The sequence below is a fragment of the Takifugu flavidus genome, chromosome 16, assembly GCF_003711565.1.
Source record: "Takifugu flavidus isolate HTHZ2018 chromosome 16, ASM371156v2, whole genome shotgun sequence".
Classification (NCBI taxonomy): Eukaryota; Metazoa; Chordata; class Actinopteri; order Tetraodontiformes; family Tetraodontidae; genus Takifugu; species Takifugu flavidus.
In genome coordinates this window covers 1,838,473-1,851,781 of record NC_079535.1, presented here as the reverse complement: position 1 = coordinate 1,851,781, position 13,309 = coordinate 1,838,473, and the positions used below count along the sequence as shown (strand labels likewise).

The 13,309-nt window shown below is 40.1% G+C and overlaps 1 protein-coding gene across 1 annotated transcript; it reads right to left on the bottom strand.

Annotated features, from left to right (window-relative positions):
- Positions 1–7,987: 7,987 nt before the first annotated feature.
- On the bottom strand, positions 7,988–12,025 carry supt7l (SPT7 like, STAGA complex subunit gamma). The gene is made up of 5 exons (XM_057059390.1): positions 11,925–12,025; positions 10,999–11,451; positions 10,469–10,793; positions 10,042–10,279; positions 7,988–8,614 (listed from the first exon to the last, which is right to left on the bottom strand). The coding sequence occupies exons 2-5, from the start codon at positions 11,433–11,435 to the stop codon at positions 8,304–8,306; spliced, it is 1,311 nt and encodes a 436-aa protein (XP_056915370.1). The 5' UTR covers positions 11,436–11,451; positions 11,925–12,025; the 3' UTR covers positions 7,988–8,303.
- Positions 12,026–13,309: the final 1,284 nt, after the last annotated feature.

The window sequence follows — 13,309 nt, the reverse complement described above, 5'->3', positions numbered from 1 at the left end:
AAAACTGGACTAAGACGGATGGACGAAGAGGTTTACCTGTGGAGAAGATTTCTTCAGATTAAAATGTCATACCGTCACCTTCAGAAGGAATTATAGTATTCATGAACATTCAGATGTTGAAAAGGCTACAAAAAGACACCCGGCTCATTTCATAATAAATAATAACCCATTGGACAACATATTTCACCCCTTGCCCCTTAATCTAACGTTTACTATCACAGCTTGATGCTAACCCCTTATGCTAAACTAATCCTAAACAATCAAAGGGTTTTAAAGGATTTAAAGTTGTGAAGACCAGTGGAAATGTTCAGATGTTCCAAAAATGTCCTGAATTTGTTATTTTTGTATTTGCGGTACGTGAAGGAGCGCATAAACGCACAACACACTGAAATACATCTGACATGACACAATAGAGCTGCAAAATCTGCATTTTTCTGCAAGTTATTCAATGACACTCCAGCCTGAAAGGGTCAAGAGGATTATTTTATCATGCCTACTTTGGTTCTTCTTCACTTTACAGAGCTTTTCAGATCATTTTCCCGTGTGTGGTCACCGTGTTTCCAGCTCATCTCACCTGTCCTCTTCTTCCAGGGATGGGACATCTGCACTGTTAGCCTATCATCCTGCTGTCCTGATTAAACAGTGTTGCTGCTGGGATGCACAATCACTGGCCGAGGTTGTTTCATTAGCCTCGTGAGCACCAATCAACCATTCTTCATCCAGCGCCACCTGCTCAGGACTGCTGCACCATTTTCACTTGATCTCCTGGATTCTGTCAACAACTGAGACTTCTGATCTCACAGTATTTTTAGACGATGCCTCTATGATACGGAGCATCGTTGAATAGATCATTGTATCAATTGTATCGATAAATCTTTCTGCAGTGTCAGAAGTGCCTGATTTTAGTATTTAACCTTAGCCACAATGCTAATATGGCCACGTTGTGCATTTCAAGTTTGCTTTTGCTCTAGTGCATTTGATAAATGTGCTGCTTTGTTCTGTAAAAAAAGAAAGATGTTTAGGTTTATATTGCTCCTACATAAACACAGTATATAAAAATGTGTCAATATATTCTCCATTCCAAAACCCCTTTGTTTTATATTTTCAATTTTCTAGCTCAGTGATTCCACCTTGTGTTCTGTAAATGCCCTTGGCATACTCATGGTTGGGAAATATAGATTTGAATATCACCGTCGGCTGTAACTTTTAACAGAGGAAATAAGGTACAAAGTTTAAAGCATTAAATGTGCCGTTTGCATGGTGCTGTGCAGCCTCCATGAAGAGTGCATCTAAACTACAATAATAGATCCAAGAAGGAAGGTTAGAGACTTGAAAAACCTTTATTTTCTTAAACTTTTGCAGCTTCCATTGCCAGGCCGTACAAACTTAATTGAACCGAACGCTGACCTGAACACAAACAAGAAAAGAGTTTGTGCAAAGGCTTACCTCGGACGTGCTACATTCATTACATGAAAGATAGCGTTTTAATAGAAAAGCCTAATAAAACTGGTCAGGGCATAGAGTTGGCTGAGGTTAATTTCATTTTCTTCCCTCTCCGCTGGCAGAGCATTATCTCCACTGGTACATTTAAAAGGAGCCCTAATTGAATCATTTGTATGGCGGAGGCATCGGAAAGGCCACATGATTTAAAACCAAAGAGCATCAAAGAGAACATCTCAGTAACACAGGCTTCCAATGAACTGCACTTTAAAGGAGAATTGGAGTTAATAGAGCTGAGAGTGACGATTAGCACTTTTATATTAAGGACATTCAGGATAATTAGTCAGCATTTATAGGGATAGAGTCAAAGTAATAATTAACTGAGCATTACAACACAATTGTTTCACATTTAAATGAACTGTGAGAAATTTATCAACAGAGAAAGAGTGCAGAATAGGCACCATTAACATTATTTTATTTAGACTAACTCTAACTGGTCTTTTAGAACGCATCAAAACTGATGGGTTGGTCCTTAAAAAGGGCCCCTGACTCAATATTACACAGGTTAAAGCCACAGTTTAAACATCGGCACAACTCCTCAATTTAGAAATCCATGTGTTATTTCCAGATATTGGGATTAAATTTGTTAAGGGGACAATAAAACTGAGGTTAACCACAAATGGATGCAGTTCACTTGTGAATGAACATGTGGACATTGTGGATCCACAATGTTTGTTTCCTTTTCAGGTGCTTCCACACAGTTTCCTTCCCTCCATGTATGGAGGACCAGGCTGGAACAGCAGAAAAGTAATTGAAAATGTAAATATAATTCTGTGGGGAGAGAAAAAAATTTGTGTGCAATAAAACAAACGCAATATATATAAAACTTAACTTTCCTATCACATGTGTGACAATCCTTCCCTTTTATAAATGACTGATTCAGAATCAATCTGTCACAGTGGCTGTAAATATACATCAAATGTAGTCAGTCATCATTCTGTTAAAAATATCTTTAGTGGAGTATTTTTGCATGCGTTTTCTAACCTATATTTTTCCACCGGCTGCATTTACTTTTACCTAAATCTGCATGAGATGTGCCATTTTTAAGGAATTATTTGTTTAGCTTGTCTGCGTGGTCCAGGTCATGTCTCCGGGTGGGAAATGTCTTCCTCTGGAATGCCAAGCAGCTGCCGCAGCATGTTGGTTACAAATGTTTGTCACCGATGGGAAAGTTTGTTTCAATGTCACCAGTGAAACTGAAGCGGGATTCATCCAGAGAGGGGAAAGAGAAGACGGCAAGGTTAACCAGACAAAGTGCAGCGCTTTCCTTTCAGTTTGCGGCTGTCTAGAACGGTTGAAGCAACAATCGGTGAGATGGGAGTAGAGAACTGAGCAGATGAAGACAGAACGATAAGGATGTGGTGGGAAAATGAAGTGGGTTAGCTTAGCAACTAAAGCACCAGCGCCTTCTTTGACCTCGCTAAGAGTGGACGTCACGGAAAAGCAGGAAATATAATGTATGTTTCTGTTCGGCGTACATGGGTGAGCACTTGAAGCTCACAGTAACATTTCTGCTTCTTTGTTTTCTCTCAGGGTGCCTCCGAATCCCAATTTGATCTCCAAATTCAGCTCCATATCAGCAGTTTGGTGGTGGTTGAACTGTATACAGAGCATCAGGATCTCTCCTGTCAGCTGCTGTGGCTGCTGCTGCTGCTCACACATGGTTTTCAGAACAACCTCCAGAGTTTTGACAGTTTGGGGAGAATGTGCCGACAGCTTGCAGAAAGAGATGGGATGGTGTCACATTCTCCGGATAAGCACATTGGCACCGACTGCTCACGGTAGGCATCACAGTTTCACACTGGCAGTGTGATAAACGAGCACATCCTCTGCGGCCTGTTCCAGGAACTAAAGTGACCTAATGATCGTTCTCCTCTGCGATGGAGAAGATTGAGGACATTTCAAACTGTAAGGAGTTCTCAACTGCCATCTGAGTGCTCTGGTTGATCCCACTGCGATGTTCTTTGCTGCGTTACTAAAGGATGACGTCAGAGCAAAGTACAGAAAGCAAAGCTAATTCATCCAGAAGGTGGATGCAGGTGGGCTGCTTGGCCCTGGAGGGCCTGGAAGGGTTAGAGGGTTTTGGTCTTTCATCTGTGTAAAGGTAAAGTCATTAAACCTAAAAGCTGACCCAGTTTATTAAATGGAAACCCCACAAGCTCATTCTCTACGGCTGATTAGTTATTTTATCAGCGCCATCAACTAAGGTGCTTTCACTGTTTGAATTTAACATAACAGCGGCCATAATTTCCATCACAGTAGGACGGGAGGAGAACATGACTCGCCTCTAACCACCATTCACACCCTTCATAATTGGTTACCCTAGAGCAGCAAAAACAGATGTAAGAAATCCCGATTTGACAAGTGACTGACAAGCAATTAAGGATGATGTTTTTTTCCCTCCCTCCCTCCCTCCTCTGCTTCTTCTTCTTCTTTTTTTTTTTTCTTTTTATGTGTTTTACCCTTGTCCTGTCCAGCAGGGAGGCAGCAGCTTTGGCCTTTTTTGTGTTGGATGGATTTTGCAGAATGAGCTTGTTGAACTCATCCTGGGTCATGATTATATTAAAAATGACCCAGATAAGATTATGAATGAATATTGGAGCTGACCACAGGAAACCCCACAAACTAACAATCACAGCAAAACAACAAAACAATGACAGCAGAAAAGCAGAAACAAAGGAAACAACTTCTACCAAAACAACTAATGACTTAAGAAACTAAGAATAGAAAAGAAGAAGAAAAAGGGGAAAATAGACAGGGCAATGGATGAACAATACATATTTATACATGCATTAACTCATATATGTAAACATATACGTCCACACACACATACACACTCATTGCATTTACAGAAATGCAAAGGTGTTGGAATCAATCTGTTGCTTCTTATTCAGTGTATTCATTGTGTTGTGGTCCACTGCTACTAAAGTTTCATTTTTTTATTTTTAATGCATTACAACTATGCCTTGAGTTGGATATTGCTCACTGCTTAAGAACCTAAACTTCTGAATTTGAGGCCACTCCAGATCCACCTCCACTTGTCTGCGGCATAATACTGACCTCAGGTGGACACACGAGGAACTGCACCTGTTAAGAAGGCTTCCATGAAATCAAGGTAAAGATTAATGCAATTACATCATCATCAACAACAACAACTTTATTTATAAACTGCTTTAAAAACAACCACAGCTGGAACAAAGTCCTGTACATAGATAAGAATAGAACATTTCAGCCATTCATCTTTCTCATTTGTGTCATGAAATTATTATTTCTTTCAGACCATTAACTAAATTTTATAATTTTGCATCACCATGTAGCACCCTGCTTAGAGTTTGGAGACCTAGCTACAATATATATTTGTGCTATCCTCAAAAGAAAGAAGCAAAGGAAGCCGAGGATGGCATGGCCCCAGGCTGACAAGGAAAATATCAACTATTAACAGGTGCTGTCTAATCAATCCTCAAAAGTGCTAAATATTATTTTAAAAAATATTGGTTTCTCTCATCTTTTCTCCTATTCACTGTGTCCAGTTAAGATGTGGAATTCTTTATTTAACCTGATGAAGAACACAATTGCTCTGAAAACACTGTATTTAAACTCTTAAAATAAACCGGTTGTGCAGAGATTCTATGAGGATGCACAAAAGCTTGACAAGACCGATTCGTTTTCCAAATTAAATTAATTACTTTGCAGATCCAATAAGAGAGAAATTAATCTTTTTTTTTAAATAAGTGATGCACTCTTACATGAATCAGACACTTGCTCCAAAACACATTTTGATAATTGCATAGTTCCAGGTCCAAATGTGGTTTGGACCTGCATTTTCTTCATAAGTTTAATAAGATTTTTATTACTATTTTTGGTATTTTGGCGTTCCTCCGGAATCAACATTTGGTCACGTCTTGTTCTCTGAACCCTCTTAATACCTGAGCTACATAGAATTGATGTAGACGCTGAATGTAGACGTGCTGTTTTGATCACAGGACATAAATTGTGTGCACAATTATGAGCAAGTTCTATTTTTGAGGATTAGTTTTGTTACTGTACAACTAGAGTGCTCTGATCCAAAATGGTAACAAACCCTCAAACCTGAACATTTAAGTAGTAGAAGTGAAATTATGGCTTTCTTAAGAGAATATCTATATACTGTACAAGCAATTATTAGGCAACTATCAGTGTGCACAATTATTATGCAACTAAATGAACCACACAGATTTTCCTATCTTATGTGTTTATTTTCACCTCTTTAAGTGAGAATAATAAACCAACTCAAAATTTACAAATAAACATTTCTAAAATCTAAAAATGTCTTCAGGTATTTTTTGGCCCATTCTTGACGTTTCGACTTATGTGTCTTGTCCAGAGGGGGTCGGGTTTCAGCCTTTCTTCCCTCTACCATGTCTCTGAAAACTGAACACCTCACACTTCTTGACACTCTGGGAAGGTTGTAGTTGTGGAATATGGCAGCACTGGAGGATAATGGTTCCTGGTAGCTTCGTGTTTGATTCTTCTCCAATATTTTGCGCCCATCTCTTTTGAAAATTCTGAGGAGAAAGAAAACACAGTGCCTCAGTGATTCCCAGAACCAGAACAGTATCACAGACCACAGAACTAGATCAGGGTGTCATTGCTCAGGCAGAAATGTAGATAAAAATAATAAAATCCTGTTACCCAAACAAGTGCAAGAACCACAGTCACAAATCAAGAAAAGGTCAAATTTACTAATAAAATAAAATAAAATAAGAACAATAGCACATCAGCATAAAAACAAATATACATAAAGCTGGAGCCTGAGGACAATGTATCCAAAATTGTACAAACACACAATAACTATTACTCATATAATTCCGAGGACAAAAGACACAAAATCCTCAATGATTCATGAAACTGTTTCACAGATCACAGAACTATATGAAGGTGTCTCATGCAGCACTTTGAGTGAGGTTGGATTGTTTATTTGACTCCTGATACCTGGCATCTCTTAGCTTCCACCAGTGCAACAATATCAGGCGTCACCTTCTAAGTGACAGCAAACATCAGGACAAGTGGCTGTGCGTGAGCCTTGAACGCAGCTTTGTTTAATTAATGCTCATTACAGAGAAAATCTGCCTACAAAGATAGGACATGGACAACAGCTTTGCAGTAAGGGCTGTCAAGGTAACCTGGCAAGAGGTTCTGATCAAGTGTGTCCAGGTATTATAGGGTGTTGAGCTCCTTAGGCCACGCCCCCTCATTACTTACATACACACATACATACACACACACACACACACACACACACATACATACATACATACATACATACATACATACACATACACACACACACACACACACACACACACACACACACATACACGCATACATACATAATACATACATACATACATACATACAGTACATACTCACTCTGCTTATCCGGGGTCGGGTCGCGGGGGCAGCAGCCCAAGAAGAGAAGCCCAGACTTCCCTCTCCCCAGCTACTTCTTCCAGCTCATCCGGGGGGATCCCCAGGCGTTCCCAGACCAGTCGAGAGACATAGTCTCTCCAACGTGTCCTGGGTCTCCCCGGGGGTCTCCTACCAGAGGGACATGCCCTGAACACCTCACCAGGGAGGCGTCCGGGGGGCATCCTAACTAGATGCCCAAGCCACCTCATCTGGCTCCTCTCAACGCGGAGGAGCAGCAGCTCTACTCCGAGCTCCTCCCGGATGGCAGAGCTTCTCACCCTATCTCTAAGGGAGAGCCCAGCCACCCTACGGAGGAAGCTCATTTCGGCCGCTTGTACCCGTGATCTTGTTCTTTCGTTCATTACCCAAAGCTCAGGACCATAGGTGAGGGTAGGAACGAAGGAACACATATACACATCACCTGATACATCCAATAAGTGTTCATGTTTATACAGCGTGGAGTTGGAAATTATGGATAAAATGATGATATGGTCAAAATATTCACTTGTCTTATAAGTGTGCACACAGTGTGAAGTAAAATGTATATGTATTGAGCAGGTTAAACTTGTCATGTGATGAAAGAATTATAGATTAAAACTGTTTAAAAAGCATTTATCAACACTTTCAGTTATGAAGACAATGCGTCCTTATGACCAGGAAACATTCTTAAACAAATATGTTCTCCTGCTCACTTTAGCATATAGAATTATGTACGCCATAATTAATTTATCATTAAGGCTTGATTGATGTTGACTCTAGGAAGCAGGCAACAAAGTCATAATTGCCTCTGGTGTTGTGTTTCTACGGCTTTGCCTCATTACTGGAACAGATGCTGACTTCAGAAGGTGCATGTCTCCATGTGGATCATTGGCCTGTGTTTGACTGCTGACAGAACAGCTGCAAAATAAGTGGAAATTATAGCTTCACTTCCAAAATATGCTGCTTGATGAGCAGTAAAATACACATTACATTGTTTGCTGCAGCATCTTTGGTTTATAACACACAGCAATGAGTGTTTGAGAAGAACAGGAAATAAAGATTGTGAAAACCCTTTATTAATAATGGATACATGGATGGGATGAATAATAAAAGCCCTTTAATAATTAATGTTAACTATATCAGATGATTAATGTACTCAAGTCACTGTTGACTGTGTACAAAGATTTTGATGTTAACCTCCTAGTTATTTATTACATTATTGATTGAAAATAAAGTGAGCACATTTGATTGATACAAATTATTAAACATAAATGACATAGATGTTTAAACTACAATAAAAGGTAAAAAAAAACAACACATTTTTTGAACCTCAGTTTCCTTTTCAGAATAAATATGTCGAGTCCAGAAACGCCGCCTCAGACCTTCTTCATCCGTTTTTTGGGTCTTTGGTTGAAGACTGGCGACGACCCCATTAGGGAGTCAGGCGAATGGGAGGCGTAGCTGCCATCCGATGCTGCGCCCCCGGGAGAGTGCGCCATGGCACCTCCTGAATCACTCATGGTGGACATGGGGCCGCCTTCCTCAAACACGTCTCCACCCAAGACACTGTGATGGTGGTGGTGGTGATGGTGGTGGTGATGGTGGCCAGCAGCCTGGCTCTCCTCCCCCTCCTGCGGTTCCATTTTGACATGTGGCCACAGAGGTGAGTTATTGGCTCCGCCCCCACCTTGTAAGACAAGATAAGTCTATTAGAAAAGAATATAATAATCTAATAAATGATATGATCCATTTAGGTACTCAGGGATCTCCCCCTTTTTTTTAAACATCTGTATTAAAACCAAAAGTTCAGTTCATCTTATGATACACTGAATTCGGATTAGAACAAATAACTGGTAAAAACGTGGTATACTGAAAAGTACGGAAGCTCAAATTCAACTGCAGTTATTATGACCTTTGTTGCAGTTGGACTCTGTTTACTTAAACACAAAATGCAAGCTGGGAAACACTGATAGGCTGCGTTTGTACAGAGGCGATAAGGTCTCCACACCCCGTAAAAGGCTTTTCTCAGACCTTTTCCCAGTTTTAATGTGACCTATTAACAGTTGAATACAAAGTGAAAACTGAAATTTCAGAAAAACCTACAGTAACCTGGTTGCATAAATATGATCAAACTGTCCAGGTCCAGTCATCGAGAGCCCCCGATCCAGACGGGTTTTCCATCTGGCTAGTGAAAAAAATGCTTCCATCAAGGAACCGGGTGACAGACTGTCATTCTTGGTAGGACAAAAATCCTGGCTGAGATGTGGCCCTCGAGGACTGGGTCTGGACAGCAGGCAGACTGTTTGGGTTAGAGCGTTTCAGCATGGCGCCTCGTTATTTGCCCATTTCTCTCAGCAGAAGCACTCCAGATCAGTCAGAAAGCCTCAGATCTCCTCACAGATGTTCAATTTGGATTTGGGTCTGACGGTGGACGATGATGCAGAGCTAGCCTCGTATAAGCACCTGCTCCCAGCTGAGCAAAATCTTGACTTCTTCAGACAGAACACAGTCTCCCACAGGCTTTAGGGAGACTTCGCGTTCCAGTTTTAACGAGACATCATCTGCTGACTGTTTTCACTGTGTTCTATGGCATCTACTGTCTTCTGGCTGACTGATCTCTTTAAATGAATCCCTCTGATGCTTGGGCAGCTCTTTATGAAGCACAATTTTTTCCTTATAAAATGCAACTAAGAAAATGGCCAGAAAATACTACTAAAATGGTTTAACTTTATTTTGGATTAATTAGAGCAATCTGAGATTATGAAATTGAAACCTTTACTGTTAGCTACAAGGATCAACATAACAAAATAACCATGTTAATCTGCCTATCAATGGTAGAAATGCAATGCTTAACTATAAAAGCAAAAGCATTATGTACCATTGAACTAATGTAAAAACCTCACACTTGCTTTAAAATTATGGTCTCTTTTTAAAACCCAATTTAATCATACAGTAGCCTATCATCTATAAATTATATATTTAATGTTGTATTACTTACTCTATCATATTACCAAGCCCAGGCTTATGACTGGGTCATAATAGGCTTGACTGACATTCCACTAATGAGTAAAGTCATAATGACTGGTACTCAAAATTAAGCTTGGACTGTCTCACCTGAGGTATGAGGAGAATTGTCACCATCCAGGCCTGATGTCAGTCTCTCATTGTGGGTACAAAGGACCCCCATGGGTAAGGCTTGGTCCCCAGAGGCCAGATCAGCCTCAGGCTCCTCGCTTACTGGGAAAGAAATATCACTCATGGGCTCCTCCTTGATCCTAATAGGTTTGGAGTCTTCTAGAGCCTTCTCAGGGTTCACCAAATGCTCATACTCCTCAGACAGATCCTTGCACACCTACAAGTGGAAAACTACAGGTAGCCACATTTCACTAGTGAAAGCCATCAGATAAGAAGTCAGATATGTTGCATCTATAATTATTGTTTTAGTTTCCAAAAACAAATGAAGACATCTAAAAAAATGTAACAGGAGAGAGAAACGTGGACTAAATGATGCGTCAATGCAATTGTGTCACGCCAAATTCACCTGGAGCATATAGCTGTGGTAGTCTTTAATCCTGACTTGCCAGAAACGTTGCAGGGCCAGCACGCTGCCGATGCCCACCTCGTGGAAAACTTGCTCCACTACATCCGGAAAGGGACTGGCTCCCAGTCGAGCCTCTCGGTCTACCGCCACACGCAACAGGCGGGTGATGTGCAAGTAATGTTCATGGACCACATCAGTCAGGGTTTCCAGCACACTCTCCTGGGCCAACTCAAAGCCGGCATGTGCCAAGACTGTAGCCACTGATTGATACAAAAGCTGCCTACAGGAGGGCCAACTGAGTTCTATGACAGGCTCACCTTTGCCTCTAATGATTGGAAGAAAAACAGATGAGAAAGTAAATGTTGATTGGATGTTAAACTGACATAAAATAATGCATAAAATAATGACCAAATATGCCACTGAAGATCAACAGAACCAGATTGGTGAATTGGATATAAACCTCTGACAGAGGAATATTTGTGAGAAGTTACTGGAGCACTTCTGAACAAATAAAAGACAGATGGATTTACTTGTAAAAGTCACTTTCAGGGTCACTGTGACAGAGCTGAAAGGGCTGCCGGGGGCCTTTGCAGTCCGCAGGGAGCAGATCGTCTGGTAGAACAGGAGGAGTTGGAGGATGCAGGGGCAGGTTGACATCACCGTCTTCCGACCTGCTGCCACCTTCAGAGGACACCGAGCTGTGCCCCTGAGCCTGGGCCTGGGCTGCTGTCAGGAGCCCCCGTAGACGATGTGCATGCTGGCACAGCTGCACAGTGTGAATAGTCAGACTGCAGGGCTCCGAGGGGATGTCCAGCATCGTGGTGGGTCGTGGGCGCTGGGCTGAGGGCTGGTGCAGCGGAGGGTCCTGCATCTCTACTGAACGGAACTCTCGCTGAAGTAATTCAAAGGAACTTCGACTGGAGGGAACCCCCGCGGGCCCAGGGATCTCACCCCAATAACGCATCATGATGAGTTGATTTAGTCTGAAATCCAGGAAAGTTAAAATGTTTATTGCCGAACAACTGTATACAATGTTAAAACTTTAAAACATCATTGCTTTACTTACAATTATTTTACATTACATTATTAGTACTGTTTTTAATAAAATAATTATTATAATTATAACAAAAAATATATTCGTGTTTGAAGTGCATATTCCATTCAAGGTGTATGATAGTAATATGTCAAATAATTTCTTTAAGGAGATGCATATTTTAAATATTTGTAATCACAATTTTATCGCAATTGCCTGTACTGCTTAGATGGTTGAAATGGTTGGGGGAACATCATTGATATATTAAAGAAGTTCAGTGTGTTTCAAACATAGAAAAAAGAAATCCAGGCGAGTGGAGCACAGCGACAGCGTTATCACATGTCTACGCAGTACACAATGCAACAAATCTCATTTGTTTGGTTAGTAACTTTTAGGATCAGGAAAACTTCCTCAGGGACTCACTGTGAACAAAACTGGCGAAATATTTTATTCTCGTATGCATCCAAAACCAAAGCAGCTCCAGGTCCTCGCTGTTTGTACACTGCGCATGCTCGAAACTGGACCCGTCAGTGAAAGAAGGTTCCCGTGGATGTGCCTGCTTAAATGTGTTGCTGTTTATTATTATTATTATTATTATTATTATTATTATTATTATTATTATTATTATTATTATTATTATTATTATTGCTGCTCCTATTTTCAGGACCTGAACTCAAAGCTGAGTGCGTGTTGAGCCGCATTTTGTAATAACGGTGCATTTTGTAATAGACGTCCCAAATGTAATAACTTTTTTCATTTTATTTTGTAATAAAGCCGCATTTTGTAATAAATTGCCCCAACGCATTTTGTAATAAATTTTGCCGCATTATGTAATAAGTTATTACATTTTGAGAAGATTATTACAAAATGCACTTGCAACTTTTTTATTCTCTAGAAAATGTAATAACATGGTGCATTATGTAATAATACCTATTATTGTTGTTTGTTAAACAATGAATTTATACAAGAGTGACTTTTGCTGTTTTTTATGCAATTTCCCTTAGCGCTATGTAGCCCAATAAATCTATGTATGACAGAATACTCCAAATATAACTTTAGTTGCCTATTTGAAGTTTTGAATTATATAGGCCAATAACTTGTGGCCAAATTCAAAGCTCTACATGGTCTGTCACTCAGCCAGGGAGGGGAGGGCAGCTGTAATCTGATTGGCTACTGCATCAGTTCTACAAAGATCATGGGCTGCTTGCATGCTTAATTGAGACAGCCAACATAGTTCAATATGATGCCAGGTATGAAAAAACTGTGCCAAATATTATCTGTGCAATTGAATATATGGAAGTATAAAGACATTTTGCAGTTGATCTAAAGTTATGTAGACGTTTTGCCCTTGATAAGAAATTATATGACTGAATTTAAACCTGCATTGTCCAAGTTATGCTCACTGCATTAAATCTATGCCTCTCAAGTTAATAATAAAGTTAATAACTTAAAGCAGAACACATCTGAAGGAAAACTGTGCATGTGCAAAAAAACTACACCGCATATGGTCTTACACTGGGTAGAACCCTTCATTTTTTATTATTTTGAGTGTACATTATAGGGTTTTTTATCAGAAGGAATAAATAAAACTGCCAATAAAACTTTGGGGTTGAACTTTTTTTTGTCATTGTAAGAACATCAACTGTATTTTGCAGATCTTAATTAATTTGGATAACAAATAACTTAATAGCTGTTTTGCTCTAAAATGGCTTAAGATGAATGCCAAACTTTACAGTTCCAAGCTGTTTCAAAGTTTGCCTCTGTTCACCCCTCTCATGTTTTATTCTGTGGGCAGATCTTCATTGTGA

Excerpts from the sequence above, each read along its gene's own strand:
- supt7l (XM_057059390.1), bottom strand. The coding sequence starts at position 11,435 with ATGATGCGTTATTGGGGTGAGATCCCTGGGCCCGCGGGGGTTCCCTCC. Across the intron at positions 10,794-10,998 it reads CCTGAAAGTGACTTTTACAA|AGGCAAAGGTGAGCCTGTCA; the intron begins GTAAATCCATCT and ends TCCAATCATTAG. Across the intron at positions 8,615-10,041 it reads CAATTCTCCTCATACCTCAG|GTGGGGGCGGAGCCAATAAC; the intron begins GTGAGACAGTCC and ends TTGTCTTACAAG.